The sequence below is a fragment of the Lynx canadensis genome, chromosome E3, assembly GCF_007474595.2.
Source record: "Lynx canadensis isolate LIC74 chromosome E3, mLynCan4.pri.v2, whole genome shotgun sequence".
Lineage (NCBI taxonomy): Eukaryota > Metazoa > Chordata > Mammalia > Carnivora > Felidae > Lynx > Lynx canadensis.
Genome location: NC_044318.1, coordinates 36,695,126 through 36,717,756, shown reverse-complemented (window position 1 = coordinate 36,717,756; position 22,631 = coordinate 36,695,126). Strand labels below are relative to the sequence as shown.

The 22,631-nt window shown below is 45.3% G+C and overlaps 1 protein-coding gene across 2 annotated transcripts; it reads right to left on the bottom strand.

Annotated features, from left to right (window-relative positions):
* Positions 1–864: 864 nt before the first annotated feature.
* Positions 865–21,521, bottom strand: RBAK (RB associated KRAB zinc finger). Of its 2 annotated transcripts, XM_030301659.1 has the most exons (5): positions 21,345–21,521; positions 20,093–20,151; positions 8,087–8,213; positions 7,704–7,799; positions 865–4,496 (listed from the first exon to the last, which is right to left on the bottom strand). In XM_030301659.1, exons 2-5 carry the CDS (start codon positions 20,105–20,107, stop codon positions 2,581–2,583), a joined length of 2,154 nt encoding a protein of 717 aa, XP_030157519.1. In that variant the 5' UTR covers positions 20,108–20,151; positions 21,345–21,521; the 3' UTR covers positions 865–2,580. The 2 variants fall into 2 exon arrangements, with proteins under 2 accessions (XP_030157519.1, XP_030157518.1); XM_030301658.1 differs by lacking the exons at positions 20,093–20,151; positions 21,345–21,521 and having other exon boundaries at positions 8,087–8,379.
* Positions 21,522–22,631: the final 1,110 nt, after the last annotated feature.

Here is a 22,631-nt window from a genome sequence, read left to right as displayed (position 1 = left end):
AGAATCAGAAGCAGAATCCAGGCTCTGAGCTGTCAGCACAGAGCCGGACGCGGGGCTCGAACTCACGAGCCGTGAGATCATGACCTGAGCCAAAGTCAGACGTTTAACCAACCGAGCCATCCAGGCATCCCCAGTGACTTTGAGATCGTAAGAAAAATTTTGCTTGCTGTAAGGTTACATATAGTCTACTAAGTTTTCTTCTTAGAGCTTTATTATTTTACATTTCATATTTAGATCTGCAATCCACCTCAATCCACATTTCTATTTTCTATTAAATTATTAAACGCAATGGCAACACATTTATTAGAAAGACCATCTCTCCCATTACACTGGATTATCATTTTCATCAAAAACCAAGTGACTGTATTATGTATGGGTGTTTCTGGAGCCTTTATTGTCCCAATGGTCAATTTGTTTATGTATGTGCCAATACCACACAATTATAATATAATCTCTATGGCTTTATGACAGGTCTTCTTTGATATCAAGCAATGTAAGTTCTTCTGTTCCATCTATTCCAGAAGATATCCTTGACTATTACTGGCCTTCTGAATTTTCATTTGAATTTGAGAATTAGTTTAATTTTGATAAAAAAAAAATTACTAGGACTTTTAAGATTGCATTGAACTTATGAATTAATTTGGGGATAATTGAGACCTTTTTAAGGCTGTCCTGGAATCCATGAATCGTATAAGTCCCTCTCAAGTTTTGTCTTTTTTTTTTTTTTTTTTTTTCCTGGATACAGTTTTTGAAAATATGGTGTTGGGTAATTTTCCCTCTAGGCACTTGAGGATTTTTGATGCTATTGTTGAGTGGTATTGCTTTTAAGTTTTTCACTTTTTATGTTCACTGCTGGTATATTAAAACATTTTTTGCATCATGACCTTGTATGCACGGACCCTGCTAAACTTACTCATGTGTTTCCTCAGAATTTTCCATGTACAGAATTACGTCATCTGCAAATAAAAGTGTTAATTCTTTCTAATCCTTATTCTCTCTGATTACTTTTCTTCCCTTACTCTCCTGGCTAGGTCTTTCTGCAGAATACTGAATACAATTAGTGACAGGAAATAACCTTGTCTTTTTTTTTTTTTTTTTTTGAATCTTGGGAGAAAACTTCGCATATTTCAGCACTAGGCATGCTGCCGTTTTGTGGTTTTAGACACTCTTCATCCAAGGAAGGAAGTTCCTCTCAAATCCATAGTTTGTGAAGCACATAAACGAATGTTGACTTTACCACCACATGACTTTTCTGCATCCTAGATTACTTCTTTCCATGTGATGTAGTCCAGGAATTAATTTTTGATTATTAAATGACCCCCCTTGTGTTCCTGGAGTAGTAAAACCCATTGATCGATGTCTTATCCTTTTGCCAACATCCATCTATTCTGCTGGCCCAGAACTGGGTCATGTGACCACTATAAACAAGTTACTGGCGGTCCGAATAGAGTTCTCGTGACTGGCTTACACGAATCTGGATTCACACTCTATGTCATGTGAAGAAACGGCGGATACCCAAACTCTTCCAGCAAGGAATGAGGGGAGAAAGGACACTGAGTTCATCAACTAAAGCTGTCTGACAGAAACCTGCATTTGTCCCAAAATACTGGGAATAAGCAGTGCAGAGAAGAATGGCATAGTATTCAAATCAAAACAGAGATGAAATTTCTGAATCACGTGGTATCGGCACATGGCTCGCTCAAACCCATGCAGGATGGCATGAGACTTGTGTGTATCTTACAGACTACACAGTGCAAGGCCCTCTTTCACTGACACAGACTTAACTCCAAATCATCTATGCATAGTTTATGAAAATAGTACTTTAAACTTTTTTTGCTCAAACGTAGTTGAAAACGTTATAAAAACCACGGGCTTACAATTTATTGATGGGGCATTCATGAAAAACCCATTTGTAAATACCTTCAAACAAATAGAAAATTATGTATTTAACTATCTGGTACTTATCAAATGTTTCACCAACAATATATAATCCCGTGTTAGTACATTTTGCCACCTTAATACTCAAATTAGAATACTGCCTTTTCCCAAATAATTCAAATCCAAGTTTGCATAGAATTACTGATAGAACACATTTTTAAAACATGATAGAAACTGCCATATATGTACTGTCCTCATTATAAACTCCTGATGATTTTATACAATGGTTTATTCAGAGCTGATAGCTTCTGGTATCTTCCCTATAAACATGTGAATTTACATCAGAAATATGGCTTTCAGTATAACAATTTCCAAGACAACAGATTTTCCCACATTCATTACTTAGACAGATCTCGCCTTGGTGTGATTCCCTGATATGTAAATACAATTTGAATTCCAAAATAAATATTAAATAGTTATCAAGTTTCACGCCTGTATAAATTATCTAGTGTCCAATGAGTTGTAGGGTCTTGCTTTGAAGGCTCTGTTTCTTCTTGCATCCTTAGGGACTCTCCTCTGTGAAAAACATTAGGTGAAGATGAATCCAATGCCTGAAGAATTTTCCCCATTCAAAAGCACGAACTCTCAGACACCGATCTTGGACTCCTTGTTGGATCTCGATATACTCAGAGGGCTCTGACTTCACAGGAGATCCCCCACAGCCAGTACGTTCACACTCCCTCTCCTGTGAATTCTCTGATGGCTATTGAAGGCTGACCTGTGGTGGAATTTTTTCCCACACTCGTTACATTCGTAGGGCTTCTCTCCGGAATGAGTCCTGTAGTGCACGGTGAGGTAGGACTTCTGAGAAAAGACTTTTCCACATTCGTTACATTCGTAGGGCTTCTCTCCCGAATGGCTTCTATAGTGTACAGTGAGGTTCGACATCCGAGAGAAGACTTTCCCACATTTACTACATTCATAGGGCTTCTCTCCCGAGTGGATCCGATGGTGGATAGTGAGATAGGACTTCTGGGAGAAGAACTTCCCACATTCATAACACTCATAGGGCTTCTCGCCCGTGTGCACTCTTTGATGTCTAAAGAGGGAGGAGTTATGGGAGAAGGTTTTCCCACATTCGCTACAACCATAGGGTTTCTCTTCCGAATGACTTCTATAATGTATAGTGTAGTAGGACAACTCAGAGAACAATTTCCCACATATGTTACATTCATAGGATTTTTCCCCTTTCGGAAGTGACTGATGCCCACTGAAGGCTGAACCGTCAAGGAAGATTTTCCCACATTCATTACATTCATAGGGTTTCTCTCCTAAAGGAGCCGGAGGATGGTCGGTGAGATAGGAGAACTGAGAGAACTTTCCGCATTCACTACATTCGTGGGGTTTCTCATCTGTGTGTACCTTCCGATGCCTAATGAAGGCTGAATTTAAATTGAAGGTTTTGCCACACTCATTACATTCATAGGGTTTCTCTTCTAAATGACTTCTGTAATGGATGGTGAGGTACGACACCCGAGAGAAGAACTTGCCACACTCACTGCACTGATAGGGTTTCTCTCCTGTGTGTGTCCTCTGATGGGTAATGAGTGTAGATTTTCGGTAGTAGGATTTCCCACACTCGTTACATTTGTAAAGTTTCTCTCCCGTATGTGTTCTCTGGTGGTCACTGAGGGCAGACTTGCGGGAGAAGGATTTCCCACATTCATTACAGGGGTAGGGTCTCTCTCCTGAATGATTCCTCTGGTGCAGGGTCAGATGGGTCTTTTGGCAGAAGGTTTTCCCACATTCATTACATTCATAGGGCTTCTCGCCTGAATGAGTCCTCAGGTGTTGGGTGAGATGTAGCTTCTGACAGAAGGTTTTCCCACACTCATTGCATTTATAGGGCTTCTCCTCCAAGTGGGATCTCCGATGGACGGTGAGGGTTCCCTTTTGGCTGAAGGACTTCCCACATACGTTACATTCATAAGGTTTCTCTCCTGTGTGGGCCCTCTGATGTATGATTAACTTTGACTTTTTACAGAAGGATTTCCCACACTCGCTGCACTCAAAGGGCTTCAAGTCCATCTGTGATCTCTGGTAAACATTAAAATTTGACATCTGGATGAAGTCTGACCCGGAGTCATTCCATTCGTAGGGCTTCTCCCCCATATAAGCTCTCTTATGAGTAAGGAAAACAGCTTCGTTGTCTAAGGCTTCCATGCATTCACTGTATTCAAAGGGTTTCTCCAAAAGATTAACGTTCTGAAGAATACTCTCTGCGTTTTGAGAATAGCCTTCCCCATTTTGGTTACACTCATAGGGTTTGTCTCCGTGGTCCGTCTTTCCGCACTCGCTACATTCACTGGGTTTCTTTCTCGCATAGCTGCCGTCACTGATGATTAATTCTGAAGTCGATTCTAAATTCTTTCCACATGAGACACAAGTGTGAGATAGGACGCTCGAAGGAACAAGGCTTGTTTCCACATTATGTGTTGTATCAAATGCATCCTCTCTCTCCTCATTTGGGGTTTTGCTGTTGGTAGAAACAGCCTGCCTTGAAATGTCATCTCCATTTTCTGGGATTCTCTCTATCAGGTCATCAACTTTCCAGACTTCTAAAAAGGAATAAAATTAAACAAACCTTGTGAATCTGAACACAACAGGTACAGAATGGGCTGACTCTGGCTGTATGGCCAATCTCTGCAATAAAATAGTCACAAGTGTACAATCATCTGTTCCCCTTTGTCCTACAAGACAGACAGACAGACACACACACACACATACACACACACACACACAAATACACACACATATGGGGATGGGGTAGACACAGGAAAGGGACAAGTGGGATAGGACTGAGAACTATAGACAAAAGGGAGAATAAGTTCACACCGAATAAAGTACCTTTATTACTTCACAAACTATGTTCAAAACTTTGGTAGAAAAGGTGAAATAAACCTTTCACTGACATTTGATGAGCAGAGGGCAATGTCACTGAAAGAGCACTAGATTAAGGCAGACATGGGGGGAATCTGGAGCACATCGGTCAGGCGGTAGAAGAGTAATCGATGTACGAACATTCAAAGAAAATAATCAAGTATGGCCTACGTTTGGAAGCAAGAGATCACCATTTACGTTAAACTGTAATATACTGCTTCACACTTAGATTACCATGGTGACGTTCTCACTAGCCCAGACCCTTCCAAAATTTTTGCCTTTCTACTCTGTACATAAATCCAAATAATCATTCTAAAAATTCCAATCTCCTCATCTTTAGAGACAGTCCCCCACCCCTGTCCCCCAGTCCCTCTCCCCTGGGAGTCTCCGACTCCCCAGTCCTGGTTCACCTTCACCTGGAAGGAGAGTTCCTTCCAGGCACATAACTGAAAGAAATGCAAGATGGACCCGATGGCAAGAGACCCGGCCGCTCAGATCGGCTCTGTGAAGTGTTCTGACGGGCTTACATAAGCCTAACTGCACTTATTTGCACAACAGAGCGTGGCGGCTAAGAGGACAGAGATGAAGCTACCTTGATTCAAATCCACCACTACTGGCTGGGACTTGAGCAAGGTATTTAACTGTGATGCAGCTTCACACAGCTGAAATATGCCCAGACCACCGGGCTTGGAAAGGACCAACTTAGTGCATGCAAATCGCTCAGAATAGTATAGGATATGAAACAAATATCCATCAATTTCTTTCAACTTGCTGACCTCAGTTTCCTAAAACCAGTCATGTCCCTGACGTAACACCAAATGAATCCCGAGAACAAAGAGTTTCCATACACGCAGGTTTCATTTTGTACAAAACCCTGAATGTCAGATTTCTCAAGTGGCCCCCAGAGTATTAACTTTTATTTCTGTGTATCTTACAAGTTTTTGGAGCCTCTGAGCTATTATCATTAGCTGCTCTCATCCACAATCAGTGCAATGGCCGACAGTTCTGTGCTCAGAAATCTACACCATCCCTGGCCCCAAAGCCCCAAATACCAATAGGAAAAAACAGAGAATTTATCATTCACCAGTAAGATTTTTCAATTACCTGGATTCACAAATATACTCAAAGTAGCCATTTGCTAGTCTTCCAAAAATACCTCCTGCTCCAGGAAGCCAGGCTATGCCCACTTATTCCCAACCACCAGCCTGTGCTCATGCCCTTGTTCATTCGATGTGGCTTCCAGCACTGGCTACACTCAAAACCTATCTATACTTCAGGGGAAGCTCTAAAATATGTATTAAATCTTGGGGCACCTGGTGGCTCAGTCAGTTTAAGTGTCTGACTTCAGCTCAGGTCATATCTCACAGTTTGTGGGTTCAAGCCCCACGTCGGGCTCTGAGTGGACAGCGTGGAGCCTGGGTGGGTTTCTTTCTCCCTCTCTCTGCCCCTCCCTCACCTGTGCTTTCTCTCTCCCTCTCAAAATAAATAATAAGTATAAAGTTGAACAAAGATCAAAATGGCTGCAGTAATGCTTCCATGAAGCTCAATTTTTTTTTCTTTTTTTTTTTTTTAGATTTTATTTTTAAGTGATTTCTATACCCAGTGTGGGGCTCAAACCCACAACCCTGAGATCAAGAGTTGTGTGCTCCTCTGACTGAGCCAGCCAAGTGCCCTGAAGCTTGATTTTAATTTTTTTTTTAATTTTATTTTTTTTAACATTTATTTATTTTTGAGACAGAGAGAGACAGAGCATGAATGGGGGAGGGTCAGAGAGAGAGGAAGACACAGAATCCGAAACAGGCTCCGGGCCTTGAGCTTCAGCACACAGCCCGACGCGGGGCTCGAACTCACAGACCACGAGATCATGACCTAAGCTGAAGTTGGACACTTAACCGACTGAGCCAACCAGACACCCCATTAATTTTTTTTTTTTAATGTTTACTTGTTTTTGAAGGAAAGACAGAGAGTGAGCAGGGGAGGAGCAGAGAGAGAGAGGGAGACACAGAATCTGAAGGAGGCTCCAGGCTCTGAGCTGTCAGCACAGAGTCTGATGTGGGATTTGAACTCACAAACTGTGAGATCACGACCTGAGCCGAAGTCAGATGCTCAACCAACTGAGCCACCCCCTGAAGCTCAATTTTAAAGTAAGCTTCTTCCTGTCTTCCTCTCCTTTCTTCTCAGCCCATTCAGGAACCCGTCACCCCCCTGAAGACTAGCGATGCTGGCGGCATGTACAGTTCTGTCGAGACCCGCTAGATCCTGTATTTCCCCATAAAACCGCCAGTGCCCTCGTCCTGGCGGGCTTGGAGTCTTGAAGGCCACAGCGTGCTGCAGCCTCCTTTGGCCGGCAAAGCGACGCAGCTACTGTTCCCCTTTACCCCAAACTCTGTGTCTGCGTTGTATTTTGGCTGCAAAGCACAGAGGTCCGTTTTCAACAATTTAGGGCCTGCATTCAGCACCACCAAACAGAGCACAGGTGCACCCTCGGCGGAGCAGCTCAGGGAGGGGACAGGTTTTGGTGGCTGAGTGCACAGAGGAGGGAGTGAAATGGGCAGAGAACCAGCCCAAGGCATTTCATAGCAAGGAAGGAAAGACAAAAAGAATGAACGTGAGAGTCTCAAGTTAATTTTTCTCTTAGACTTCTGAACACCAGAAAACAAAGGAATTCTGTGCTACTGGGGGGAGGCTAAGTTACCAGGGGGGAGACGGGGGTAGGAGGAAGGCACCGGGTCCTCAGCACAGGCTCACGCGGAGGTTCCCCACGAGTGCAAATCAAATGCAAAAGGAAAGCAGCCCGCACGGGCGCCTGGGCTCAGAGCTGCCTTCAGTGACTCCCAGGGGTCTGGGGCCACCATGTTTAAAACCGTAACGTGCTCCTGACATACCTGGACGACTCCGACACGGCAGGTCACCTTCCACTACCCACGGCTCCTCTCCCTGCTCCAGCTTGAGGATCACTTTCGGTTTGGTGCTGTCGTACCCTGTGAGTGAGGAATGGAGGCAGGCTGGGACCGGCTGCACACCTTTCAGGTCTCTGAGTCCAAGATGCTGCCTCGGAGGCTGCCTGATCGAGTGCCCGGTTTTGCACCTTAGCAAAATCCAGACGTTTCGATGGAGGATTAAACAGACCAATAGCCTACCGGGAGCCCAAAGAGAGTTAAATGGTCCTATCATTTATTTCTTCAAACTCGAGGGAAGAAAATCACTAAATTGGCAGGCCCCCGACCCTGCCCCCCAAAGCAGCAACCGGACAGCAGGCTCTCCTCACCCACGGAGACAAGGTGGCTGTAGTTCTCCAGCATCACGTCCCGGTAGGTGGTCTTCTCCTCCGGCTCCAGCTGCTGCCACTCCTCCTGGGTGAAGTCCACGGCCACATCCCTGAATGACACTGGTCCCTGTAATGGCACGGTGATCGAAACCGGTAACATGGAGGAGATGTGTGGGCACAGGAGCTGACAAGTTCGCCGGTAAAATGAACTATGAACACTGAAAATCTGACTTTATGTCATGGATTGTACAATCAAACAAACCATAATGGAAATACACTGCCTTTGGGTCCTTTTTATTGTTTATTTATTTTTGAGAGTGAGAGAGAGGGAGAGGGAGAGGGAGAGGGAGAGGGAGAGAGAGAGAGAGAGAGAGAGAGAGAGAGAGAACAAGCGGGGGAGGGACAGAGAGAAGGAGACACAGAATCCGAAGCAGGGTCCAGGCTCCAAGCTGTCAGCACAGAGCCTAACTTGGGGCTTGAATCCACGGACCGTGAGATCATGACCTGAGCCGAAGTTGGGCACTCAACCGACTGAGCCACCCAGGTGCCCCTGTCTTTGGTTCCTTTAACTGCCCCCCTAAACACCAAACCCCCAAACCAGAAAACCAACGGAGTTCCCGTTCTGCCAGTGGGCTGAGTTTTGGGGGACGTGAGGTGAGTAAAGCTCCTGCCAGGGCAACACCACACAAATGGACAAGCATCGGATTCCCTGGCCTTCTCTCTGGCCACCTTTCCTAGCAGGGCCTCCGGCCCCCTCTTCACAGGGTGCGCGTAGGGCCCATCCACGGTCTCCTCCTTCCTGCCTGACGCACCTCCTGCTTCAGCTCTTTCATCTTGGACTTTGACCCTCACGGGGGCTAGCTACCTGGGGCCACCTGTGTGGCTAAGTGTTCTACTTCCTCCCTGTGTTGGTCCAAACAGCGCATCTCAAATACCCCTCTCTTACAGCGACATGGTTGGTTGCGCTGACGAACGCCCGAGACGTCAGGGTGAGGTCTATCGCAGGGAGAGTGCCTTAACATACTTTGGATGTTGGGGCACCTGGGTGGCTCAGTCAGTTAAGCGGCCAACTTCAGCTCAGGTCATGATCTCGTGGTCCGTGAGTTCGAGCCCCGCGTGGGGCTCTGTGCTGACAGCTCAGAGCCTGGACCCTGCTTCGGATTCTGTGTCTCCCTCTCTCTCTGCCCCTCCCCTGTTCATGCTCTGTCTCTGTCTCAAAAATAAATAAATGTTTAAAAAAAATTAAAACAACAACAACAACAAACTTTGAATGTTATGCTGCCAGGCTTGGCGTCACAGGTGTGGCGGGGTACTGCCCGGGGTTCAGTGGGAAAGATGCGGACATGAAAAAGGACCAATGGCTGAAAACAGACAGCATCAGTATTGAACAGGTTGGCAGGGAAGAACAGGGCACAGAGACCAAGACCCTTCTCCAGGACCACTTTTCTTTTTTTAATGTTCATTTATTTATTTTGAGAGAAAATGCAAGCAGGGGAGGCACACAGAGAGAGGGAGAGAGAGAGAATTCCAAGCAGGCTCCACACAGCACAAGGCCCGACCCGGGGCTCGAACTCACGAACCATGAGGTCGTGAACTGAGCCGAGATCAAAAGTCAGACACTTAACCGACTGAGCCACTCGGGGGCCCCAAGGACAGCTTTCTGACAATAAGAGTTGATTCCAATTCAGGAGAGGACCCCGAAGGTACACAGTCACTTTCCAGCCTCGAAAAGAAAACGAAATCCTCTCATAGTCCAAATCAAAGCGATATAAAAACAGAGACCGTTACCTAGAGCAGGCGTCTCTGAGGAGACTCCGGAGATGTGGGGTCGAGAAGAGGAGAACCGAGGGCTGCGGAACACAGAGCTGCACGCAGGGCACACGCTGGGCACCGCAAGAGAGGACGGCGGACTCTAATGGAGCCCTGGAGCATCCCCGGGCCCATCGGGAGGGCCCGGGGTTCCCTGTCGGCAGCGGAAGTGAAGGGAAATTAACCACAGGCCTACCTGAGCAGCCTGGGTGGCTCCCGGTTTTCAGTGCACACAGCAGCCCGATGAGGGTCGGATGGTAAGAACGCTCTGGCCACGGGCACTGTGGCCACACACACTTCAGAGCCTCTGTAATTAGGGTGGCCACACGCTCACCGTCCAAACCAAAAACTTCCGTGTGGGGTAAATGTTAAACCAGAAGGAATACAGGTGCAACAAGACGGTCTCAGGCAAACCAGGACATACATGAGCTCCATCCGTGTTGGACACGGATGATTTTCCCGAGGGCGGTGTCTGTCGGCACAGAGCCTGATGCAGCGAAGGCGCGGCCTGGAGCCTGCTTCTGATCCTGTGTTTCTCTCTTTCTCTGCCTCTCTCTCTCTCTCAAAAATGAAACATTAAAAAAAAAATTCTTTTCTAAATAGCATTACCAGGGGCGCCTGGGTGGCTCAGTTGGCTAAGTATCCAACTCTTGATCTTGGCTCAGGTCATGATGTCAGAGTTTGTGAATTCAAGCCCCATGTCGGGCTCTGAGCTGACAGTGTGGAGCCTGCTTGGGATTCTCTCTCTGCCCCTCCAACTCTCTCTCTCAAAATTAACTAAACAAATAGAATTACCATAGGATCCAGCAATTCTTTTGAGTGTACGCTTGTAAGAACTGAAAGCAGGGCCTTCAAAGAGCTACTTATATGTTCACAGCAGCATTACGTACCATCGCTAAAACATACAAGTAACCCAAGCGTCCATCGACAGGCGAAGAGATAAGCAAGATGTGGTCCATATGTACAACGGAGTCATCCTCAGCCTTAAAAAGAAAAGGAAATCCTGGCACCTGCTCTAACATGGACGAACTCTGAGGACACTATGCTCGTTGAAAATAAACCAGTTACAAAACGATGAACCGTGTGCGAATCTACTTAAATGAGCAATCACACTCAGAGACAGATAGGAGAATGGCTGCAGGGGCTGGGAGAGAAGGGGAGTTATTATCTGATGCGGAACAGAGTTTCAGTTTTGCAAGATGAGAAGTATTCTTGAGATGGTTGATGGTGATGGTTGCCTAACAATGTGAATGTACTTAATGCCAACGAACTGGGTATCTTAAAATGGTTAAAACAGTGAATGAACTTCATGTCATGTGTAATTTACCACAATAAAAACACTGGAAGAAAAAAATGAAGTGATATCTACCTAAAACACATATCGCTAATCCACTAACTTCTAGAGCTCCGCAGACTTCCCCTCCACAAGGGAAAGCGCAAAATGGGGTCGTTAGGTGAATATATTCACGTTAGCTATTAGTAATTTTTCTCTCAAAAATTGAAACTAAAAAAATCAAGAATTCTCACCAATTGAGGAAAAGCGAGTAAGTAAAAGCTACGCATCAAGGTGAGCTGGTCAGCAATAATGGAATCAATTTCATAAAGGAAACAACTTACAATTTTTCCACTGATTTATATTTTTTAACAAATTAAGCAGGATATTGCTTCCATAACATGAGAACATTCTCCTAAAAACAGCCATCACAAAATGCTTAGAGTTTAAAGACCAAATTGTTGAATTTTTTAAAATCCCCAAGGAACAGGCTTAAATAACAAATGGGACACAACATATATAATCTAGGAAATCTCTCAGATAACTAGAAATTGAAATGATGAGATAAAGCTTGAGATATGAAAGCCAAATCTGACAGATTTGACATTTTCACAACGAACGAGAAAAAAAAACAAAACTGAAAACGATACCTGAGCTGAAGAATCAAGTAAGCCCTCGCATCAAAAGGGGCCATCCAATTCGCAAACAGGACTACTGGGAGGAAAATACAGATCTAGAAATTTCCTGACAAAATACCCAAAGCGGAAAAATTAAGGAAAAAAAATCCTAAAAAGTTACAAGGGTGGAAAAAATACCCTTAGGTACCCCTGGGAACTGCCATTCTACTTCTCACCTGAGAAAAACCCACTGAGAACTGCCCACTGCTTGCGAAGGAAAAAGGATTTCGAACCCAGAACCGTATATGAAGCCAAGCTATCACTGAGGCGTGCAGACATTGTAAAGGTATTTGCAGCGAAGCAGGACAACTGATTTATCAAAGGGAACACTTTTCCTTCAAACACTTGAGATACCCTTCCACCCCAGCCCGAACAGGGGGTACAGAAGCCCCAGCGGAGGAGGCAAGAAGGTTTCCAGAGTTGCTGCCAGGAGTAGTTCGGGCGACCGCGAACACTGAACTCGTATTTCAGAAGAGAAGCGCTCAGCAAATGTGCCCCATGGCCCTGCTACTTACAAAGTCCTCGTCAACAAGGGGTATTTATCACTTACAAAGTCTGCATCAACAAGGGTTCATACCACTGATCCGGATGCCACGGCTGAGACTGCCCAAGACTGCAGAGTTGAGCTGACTGGCCACCCAGAGCAGGGCGTCCCAGCTGGTCCAGGCCGAGTGAGCCTGTGAACTGCCATGGAGAGTAAGAACCTTCTGGGTTCTCAGTCCACACGGCAAGGAGTAGCAGGATTAGAAGACCGATCGATCAATAAATAGGATAGATAAAATTACACGGTATCTCTTACATCAACACAAACATCCACAACGGAATATCAGCAAACAGAAAACAACACCAGACTGAAACGGTAACATATAATATCTAAGCGGCACTTACTCCAAAAATACAGACCTGTTTAATCTTTGAAAATCCACTGACATAACATGCCATTATAATACAGCTAAGAAAAGACTGATCTCCACAAAGATGCTGCAAACACCTGACAATATTTGAACTACATGCGTGATTAAAAAATTCCTCACGAAAACAGAAATGGATACTTCACTAGCACGGACTTGCACACACGCACACACTCTTGTACCCTGAGACGCAAAGTACGTGTGATACGTGCATACACATACCCATCTCAATCACACACAAGCACATGTATGCTTTTTTAAGTTTACACAGATGAGGACACGCACGCACATGTGTATTTATGGAGACTTCTCAGTTCTAAAATCGGGGTTTTACTTAATGGACAAACACTAGACTCATTCTCCGTAAGATCGGGAATGGGGCAAAGTGCTACCTCCGATTGGAGAAAAACAATCAGAGGCATAACAATCAACAGAGAAAAAGTGAAACTATTATTTGCAGGTGATACACTACACCTAGAAAACTCAGAGAGTCAAAAACAAAACCAACTCAATGAAAGAATTGTTAGATGACAGGATATAAAATCAACACACAGAAAGCAACAGCCCTCAGGGTGCCTGGCTGGCTCGATGGGAGGAGCTGGCGACTCTTGATCTTGGGGTTGTGAGTTTGAGCCTCAGGCTGGGTGTAAGGATTAGTTAAATAAACTTAAAAAAGAAAAAAAAAAGAAAGAAAATCTTAAAAAAACAAAACAAAGCCAAAAACCCTCGTTACGTAAAAAGAAGCGTACAGTTTACAGAGCAACAGAAAAGATAAAACTGTTAATAAGAAATGTATAAAGTGTTATGCTAAGTGAAATAAGTCATACAGAGAAAGACAGATACCATATGTTTTCACTCTTATGTGCATCCTGAGAAACTTAACAGAAGACCATGGGGGAAAAAAAAAGTTAGGGAGGGAGGCGAACTATAAGAAATTCTTAAAAACTGAGAATAAACTGAAGGTTGGCGGGGGATGGGGGAAAGGGGAAAGTGGGTGATGGGCATTGAGGAGGGCACCTGTTGGGATGAGTGCTGGGTGTTGTATGGAAACCAATTTGACAATAAATTTCATATATTAAAAAAAAAATGTGTAAAATCTATAGCAGGAAAACTTTAAAAACAGTCCCGAAAGACACAGAGGTACACTTGAACAAATGGCATGACGCTTTGTTCCTGAACAGGTCAACTCAGTAACACAAAGATGCAAGTTACCCCCAATTACTTTACAGATGTGTGATCCCAACAAAAAGATCAAAAAACTTTTTTCGTGGGGGGCCTGGGTGGCTCAGTCGGTTGAGTGTCTAACTTCTACTGAGGTCATGATCTTGCGGCTCGTGTTTTCGAGCCCTGAATTGGGCTCTATGCTGTCAGCACAGAGCCCACTTCTGATCCTCTGTCTGCCTCACTCTGAACTTCCCCAACTTGCACTCTCTCAAAAATAAACAAACATTAAAAAAAAAAAAAAAAGCTTTTGCCTGGAACTAGGCAAGCTGGCACTAAAGTTCATAGGAGGGGAAGAAATCAAGAACAATTAGGAAAATCTCCAAAGAAAGCAGCAGTTTAGGGGGCCTAATCCTACCAGTTTTAAAACACAACCTTCATGGGGCGCCTGGCTGGCTCAGTCAGAAGAGCATGAGACTCTTGATCTTGGGGTTGTGAGTCCAAGCCCCACATTACTTAAATAAACATTAAAAAAAAAAAAAAAGAGGGGCGCCTGGGTGGCTCAGTCGGTTGAGCGGCCGACTTCGCTCAGGTCATGATCTCGCAGTCCGTGAGTTCGAGCCCCGCGTCGGGCTCTGTGCTGACAGCTCAGAGCCTGGAGCCTGTTTCAGATTCTGTGTCTCCCTCTCTCTGACCCTCCCCCGTTCATGCTCTGTCTGTCTCTCTCTGTCTCAAAAATAAATAAACATTAAAAAAAAAAAAAAAAGTGTTTAAATAAACTTTAAAAAAAAAAAAAAAGACCCCAACCTTTATGAATGAAATGGTTTGGTTCGGCACGAGAATGGAGACGTGTCTGTGACGTAGAGCACCAAGTCTAAAAACAGACTTTACAATAATCCACGGAACTGATTGCAATAAACAGTGTTGGAGTAACAGTAGTCATTTGGGCATGGACAAAACAGCATCCGTATCTTACACCATAAAAGAAAAAAGTCCAACTGATCAGTGATCTAAATGTAAAATATTCAGCAACACAGAAAACAAACAAACACAAACTATGGGTGAATTTCCCCATAACCAGTGCGGGGAAAGGTTTCTAACTATGACTCAAGATATTGGGACTGCTTTCAGCCAAGATGAACAAGGACTGGATTTACCCTCCCTCCTGAAAGGACACCAAAAAACAGAATATACAAAGCTGTGGTCTCCAAGATGCTGATCTTGAAGCAACGATCATGGACAGTAATCACAGACAGGAAATAAACAAGGTGAGGCCTGTGGTTACTGCCTTGAGAGTTTCCAGCCCTGCAGCAGGGAGGGAGAACCCAAACAGAGGTGAGGACGGTTGACACACTGGGGAAACAGGTAGGAAAGTATAGCCCGTACAGAAAATCATCAATCGACCAAAGCGGGCCCAGAGCGGACACAGATGTTATAAGCGCCAGAGCACAAGGAAACAGTTTATAACGGGATTCCTTATGTTCAAAATATCTGAGTAGGAACAGGGAGGATATAAGCAAAGACTCAGACTGAACTTCTGCACATAAAAGCTACAGTGTCTGAGATGAAAAGTACAGCAGACTAGATGAACACACTGCCGGAAAAAAAGATCAGTCAACTCAAAGCACAGCAACAGAAGCTTATATAAGATGAAGCACCCAGAGAGAACAGAGTTTGAAGAGAATGAAGAGTGTCAGTGAGCTGTGGGACAACTTCAAGTGGCGGAACATACAGGTAAGAGGAATCCATGCAGGGCGGATGGATGCGGAGACGGGGGGCATAGCTGAAGAAATACGATCAAAAATTTCTCACAGTTGCCGAAAATCATAAACACACAGATCCGAGAAGTTCAAGGAGATCCCCAAGCACAGAGACATGAAGAAAACAATACCAAGACCTCTCACAATCAAACTGCTCAAAACCAGAAACAAAGAGAAAAGTTTAGGGGTGCCTGGGTGACTCAGTCAGTTAAGCGTCTGACTCTTGATCTCAGCTCAGGTCATGATTTCCCAGTTCGTGAGTTCGAACCTCGCCTCGGGCTCTGTGCTGACAGTGTAGAGCCTGCTTGGGATCCTGTTTCTTCCTCTCTCTCTCTGCCCCTTCCACCCCCTACTCTGAAAATAAGTAAATAAAAACTTAAAAACTTAAACGCAGCAAGAGGAAGAAAAATAAAAACCAGGTCATATACAGAGAAGGAAGGTAGGAGGACATCATATTTCTCTTGGAAACAATGTAGGCGAGAAGACAGCAGAGGAACAGATTTGAAGCACAGGAGAAAAACCAGCATAGCTCCCTTGACATAAAAGCGAACGCAAAAATAAAGGCGTTTTCAGACATACAAGGCCTGAAGGAAATCATCATCAACTAGAAGAAGAGGTGACGGAAGTCCTTCAGGCAGAAGGAAAATGACAGAAAATAAGAATCTGGATTTTTTCAGAAAAAATAGTAACTATGCTATTCTCCCTTATTCTTTAAAAGATAACTGTTTACATAACAATCACAATGTACTGCAGGGTTGATCCTGCCTGTAAAAGCAAAATGCAATAACAGTTTAAGGACCCAGAAGGGACAAATGGAAGGGACCATAACCTTCCTGCATGCTAAGCAAAAGAGAACATCACTTCAAGAGAAACTGTGATGAATTAAAGCTGCATACTACAAACCCTAAAGCACCCACTGAAATAACAACCGTGCTATAGCTAACAACCCCACAAAGGATGTGAAATGGAATCATAAAAAAAATGCAATTAGTCCAAAGGAAGGAAAACAAGGAAGAAAGAGGAGACAAAGCTGATGGGACAACTAGAAATCAAAGACAATGGACTACAACCTAACCAGTTATGCCAATAATTGTATTAGGTGTAAATGGCCGAAGCAGCCCAATTAATAGAAACTGTCAGACTGGATTAAAAAAAAAAAAAAAAAAGCAAGACCCCACTATGTGCTGTCTACAGGAAATGCACTTATTAAAAAGATGTTTATTTATTTATTTTGAGAGAAGGAGTATGTGTGCATGAGCAGTGGAGGGAGGGAGGGAGGGAGGGAGGGAGGGAGGGAGAGAGAGAGAGAGAGAGAATCCCAAGCAGGTTCCACACTGTCATCACAGAGCCAGACAGGGGGCTCAAATTCAGAAACTGCAAGATCACGACCTGAGCCAAAATCAAGAGCAGACGCTTAACTGGAAATAAAAAATTGCTATAAAGGAAATTACTGAGAAAACCTGTTAAATCAGAAGGTGAACTATAGATTCGATAAAAATATTATATCAAAGTTACATTTCCTGAATTCAGTATCTTTGATCTCAGGAGGTACAATCTGAAAAGGGACATGACAGATGACATCCACTCTCAAATGGTTCAGAAAAAAATACATATATACACAGAGATAATAAAGCAAATGTGGGAACATGTCAAAATCTGGAGTATCTGGGCAAAAGGAACACGGGAGTTCTTTGTACGATCCTTGCAACTGTTGTGCAATTTGAAGTTTTTTCAAAATAAAATGCTGAATAAAAACGAAAGCTATCGAATATATAGGGGATGTTTCAAAAGACTCAGAAACCAATCTGAAGAGATTCCTCTGGTCAAAGACAGATCCACCTAGACACCAAATAGAGTGACAACTTCAGTGTACTGAAAAACTTAAAACGCGTCTAAACCCGTGAGCTAATGATAACAAAACGAAACACGCAAACAAAATTCCTGTTGCACAGGAGCCTACTCAATATTGTGGAAATTATCTTTTCTGTGTGAACCACAGAACGATTTGAGAGATGCTTTCCTTTAGAAAAGTATTCTAGCTAGTAAATGAAGAAGCAACGGTAAAGCAGCATGTATCACTTTGTCTCCCCTGAAGAACTGGCAATGAACATCAGCCAATGGAGGTTAACATCACACACAAAAAAAGACAGGATTAGAACACGGCCTCCGGGAGAAAGTAGACAAGGGTCATGAGGAACAAAGTCTTGCCAAAAGAACTGAACGTAAATGGGTAAACTTCCCAAGCTAACTACCAATTTTACAAGACTTACTGGGAATTTAAAAAAAAAAAAAAAAAGTGTGAAAGTTAAAATGACAGCAATGTGATACAGACCATGGGAAACTAAGGATAAACCCAATTTCTTCAAAACATAAATTACAAAGTAACACAAGAGACACACAGGGGGAGCTACTATTAAAAGATTTAAAAGACAGGGCGCCTGGGTGGCTCTGTCAGTTGAACGTCTGACTCCTGGTCTTGGCTCAGGTCACCATCTCGATCGTGGGATCTTGTGAAATCGAGTCCCACGTGGGGCTCTACAATGACAGCATGGAGCCTGCTTGGGATTCTCTCTCTCCCCCCACCCCTCTCTCTGACCCTTCCCCACTCGAGATCTTTCTCTCTCTCTCAAAAATAAATGGATAAACATTAAAAAAAAATTTAGGGGCACCTGGTGGCTCAGTCACTTAAGCATCCGACTTCGGCTCAGGCCATGATCTCACAGTTCATGAGTCTGAGCCCCATGTTGGGCTCTGTGCTGACAGCTCAGAGGATTCTGAGGCATTCACACAGAGGATTCTGCGTCTCCCTCTCTCTGCCCCTCCCCGCTCACACTCGTGTCTCTCTCCCTGTCAAAAATAAATAAACATTTAAAAAAAAATTTAAAAGACTTATCGGCCAGCCACATGTGGACTCTTACGCGTATCCTGATTGAAAAGAACAAACCCAAAACATTCAGAAAACTGTGAACCTCTGAACACCAGATATTATATATTAAAAAAGAGAGATAATGTGGGCTATCCCCACCCCCTCTTTCAAAGACTCCTCATCAGCTCAAGATATTTACAGAAATACTTCAGGTGACTTGTTTTAGAGGCCAAGAACCAAGAGACCCCAGGAGAAAGTATCCATTTGTAAGTAACAGGTCAACAGCAAACACATGGTGATGTGAGGTAAGGGCTGGAAAACGCCCAACGGATTTGACTGTAATGAGGTCAATGCTAATCTTTACCACCACATTCAGGAGAGCGGTGAGGACAAAACCCAAACGCTGAGGATTGAAACGCAAACAGACGTGAGGACACATTTACTAGAGAATAACTTCCTGTACCATTTATGGCCAACCCGAATAAACAGTAACAGAAGCATCTGAAGGATGAACAGGCCATTTCCTCAGGACTTCGCTTTTACCCCTGTATTAAACAGTAGCAGGGAAAATATGTCTGGCTGGATCACAGCATTTTGGTGCATGTCATTTCTCCCTGGGCAGGCCCTCAGCTCAGATAAGCTACAAGTATAAGCCACGTGTTGCAATGGCATTAAAGGTTGTTACCGGGAAAGCTATCCCTGGTTATTTCAATTTTAACAAGAAAATTTTTTTCAAGTCTTGGGAAATCTTTAAAACCCACAAGTAACAAACTGGGTTCTTCTTACAGTCAATACAAATCACGTAATGGGCGGTACTCTTCCTTTTCTGTAACTGTCAGGAACATCAGTTACATTTGTAGCTATAGGGGCACGTGGGCAGTCCAGTCAGTTAAGCCTCTTCCGCTCAGGTCATCATCTCCCCGATCTCGCCATTCGTGGGTTCGAGCGCCATGTCGGGCTCTGTGCTGACAACATGGAGCCTGGGGCCTACTTTGGATTCTCTATCTCTTTCTCTGCCCTTCCACTGCTCAAGCTCTGTCTCTCTCTCTCAAAAGTAAACATTAAAAAAAAAAAATTAAAAAAAATATTTGTAGCTCTACCCCCACAGCCCTGAAGTAGCCCACTATCTACACACATAAACTCAACAAGGACTCTGGGTGCCGATGCCAATCCTAACAATTTTATTTTACACGATGATGTCTTTTATTTATTTCTACATTCCCACTGTAAAATCTGGAACCATATAAACCTCCTAAAATGCATTAAAAAACAAGTAAGAGGGGCGCCTGGGTGGTGCAGTCGGTTAAGGGTCCGACTTCAGCCAGGTCACGATCTCGAGGTCCGTGAGTTCGAGCCCCGCGTCGGGCTCTGGGCTGATGGCTCAGAGCCTGGAGCCTGTTTCCGATTCTGTGTCTCCCTCTCTCTCTGCCCCTCCCCCGTTCATGCTCTGTCTCTCTCTGTCCCAAAAATAAATAAACGCTGAAAAAAAAAAAAAATTAAAAAAAAAAAAAACAAGTAAGAGAACATATACAGACAAAGGAAAGCTCACCTGGGACTCATTCATTTTCTACTGCTCGTGGAAATGCGTACAGACTGTTAACGGTGGACCTAGGGAAGGAGAAAGAAACAACAGAAGTCATGGGTAGTCTGGCCTGCCCAGGCAGGAGCATCCTGCGTAGTAACCGCCAAAGAAAAGCTCATAAAATGACACCCTGTGAACACTTACAAGGAGCTAAAGATGTGACAAAGGTGGAACACAAAGCATACCTGTTACTCCCACATATCAGGAGATGTTTGGTTTTAAGTTTTTTAATGTTTGTTTATTTTTGAGAGACAGAGCGTGAGCGGGGAGGGGGGGGGGGCGGGCAGAGAGAGAGGGAAACACAGAATCCAAAGCAGGCTCCAGGCTCCAGGCTCCGAGCTGTCAGCACAGACGCTGATGCAGGGCTCGGATTCACTGACCATGAGATCAAGATCTGAGTTGAAGTTGGACCCTTAACCACTGGAGCCACCCAGGCGCCCCACAGGAGATGTTTAGATGGGTTACCCTCGTTGGTTAATATAAATATTCACTCCTTTTTTAAATAGTTTGCCTTCATTAAATTAATGTTGCCAAAAAAAAAAAAAATCTCCCCTTACACCGTTTACAAATTTTCTTACTGTGTCTTCAAACTGTTTAAAATCAAAGTATCCAGAGGGAAAAAGAATATTAGCTCTCCAAAACGGGACAGATGGGCATCATCAAGGCACGATTTTGTTTTTATGTTATCTAACTTAACTAGGTTATCATTGCACGTAAGAAGAAAACTTTAACAGAGTGGAAGCACATTGGCGCAGGAGTTGAGTCGCATCCACAATCCCACCCATAGACTCGGTCACCCTGCAAGAGCCACCTCCCTTCTCAGGCCCAACCTCCTCCTCTGTCACCCCAGCGGCCGCGGCGGCAGCAGCAGCAAACCCTCGCAGGCTTGTCCTGCACTACACTGGCGGATGCCACAGGGCAGAGCCCAGCGCGGTCGGCACACACTTAAGAGCACACAGCACAGGTGCTCAGGGACGCTTAGAGACCCGCTTGGAAGCCGGAGAGGGCGGCACGCGGAGCAAGGGGTATCGGGACTGGAGAACGGAGCGGACACAGAACGTCCGCAGCCCACGCGGGGACCCCCTGCGCTCCCAGGAAACCTGGGCCCCACGAGTCCCGGGGAGAGCCCATCCCTCCCTGGCCGCCGCTCGCGCCCTCGGTTTGCGGCGCGGCCCACAAGATGCACAACCGCCTGGAGACCCGAAAGCCCACGACCTACCTCGTCGGGACCTGCCGAGCTGCCCCGAGGCTCCCAAGGGCTCCGGAGCTGGCGCGGCGCCTCCCGGGGCCGCCGTTCCGGAGGAGCCGGATCTGGGCCTCCGGGACAAATTCACTTCGGACAGACGACCGTCCCGGGGCCCAAATCGGCCGCCTGGGACCTCGCCGTCCCGCAAGCCTCGGCCGGGCCGCCGCGGGTGCAAACGGGCCGGGCCCGGGCCCCGCCGCCCTGCGCCGCCGGTGCCGCCGCCCGGCCACTCCGGCCCAGCCTGCGGGCTCCGGGGCTCGCGCTTGGGGGTCTCCGCTCGAGACTCCGCCCGGCCCGCACAGTTCTGCGCCCGCTGGGTGCCGGCCCGGACGGACGGCGCGCAGCCCCGCAGGCCCTGGGGTCCTTGCCCGCCTGAGGCCGAAGCCTGGGAAGCACGGCCAGCGGTGACCTGGGCACGGACAGGAAGCGAGAGCGGCGCGGCGGAACTGCGCGTGCGCGAACACGCACACAGGGCGAGCTGCACATGCGCAGGACGACGCCGGCGGTGCTCCTGACGGGAGTCCGCCTCGGGAGCGGGACCAATACCCGGACTCTGTTTCCCATAAGTCTAAGCGCCCACATGTTAGGGGACGTCTCGAATGTCTCCACCCTATCTGGTGCTTAAGAGGGCGCTGTGTGGAGGGGATTGACCGCCTGGACCTGGGACCCAATTTTCCATTTGTCTTCGCTTCTGTTAGGGATTAAGGGAAGGTGTAGCCTAGAGTAGCGGGCTGTGTTTACGTCCTGGATCCCTGGTCCTTTGCTTGCCCTGAGATCTTTCGTGTTGGCACTGAGATTCCCCACGAACAGGAGGGGACAAGGAAAGGGTGTACCATGTGCACGTCACTGAAATATTAGAAGTTTCACTGAAACGCTGGGATACAATTAATACCCAGCCATGACATAAAGTAATAGTATCTATGGGCACATGGTTTTTCCAAGAGGGAGAAGGAAATAGAAGATGTAGCTTGTCCAGATTGCACAACTAATGCGTAAAGACTGTAAAACAATCAGGAAATACACACAAACCGAAAAAGAAGAAGAAGAAGAAGAAGAAGAAGAAGAAGAAGAAGAAGAAGAAGAAGAAGAAGAAGAAAACAGATACCTGAGATCTTACCTGTCAAAGAGAATTAAGTTTATGTTAGGTTAAAACGTCAGTTTTCAAAAATGGGATAAGGACGATGATTTATCATTATTATTATTTTTTTTTTTTTTTTGGTGAAATTATATAACCATGTTCTTGGCCAGTTGTTTCTTAAT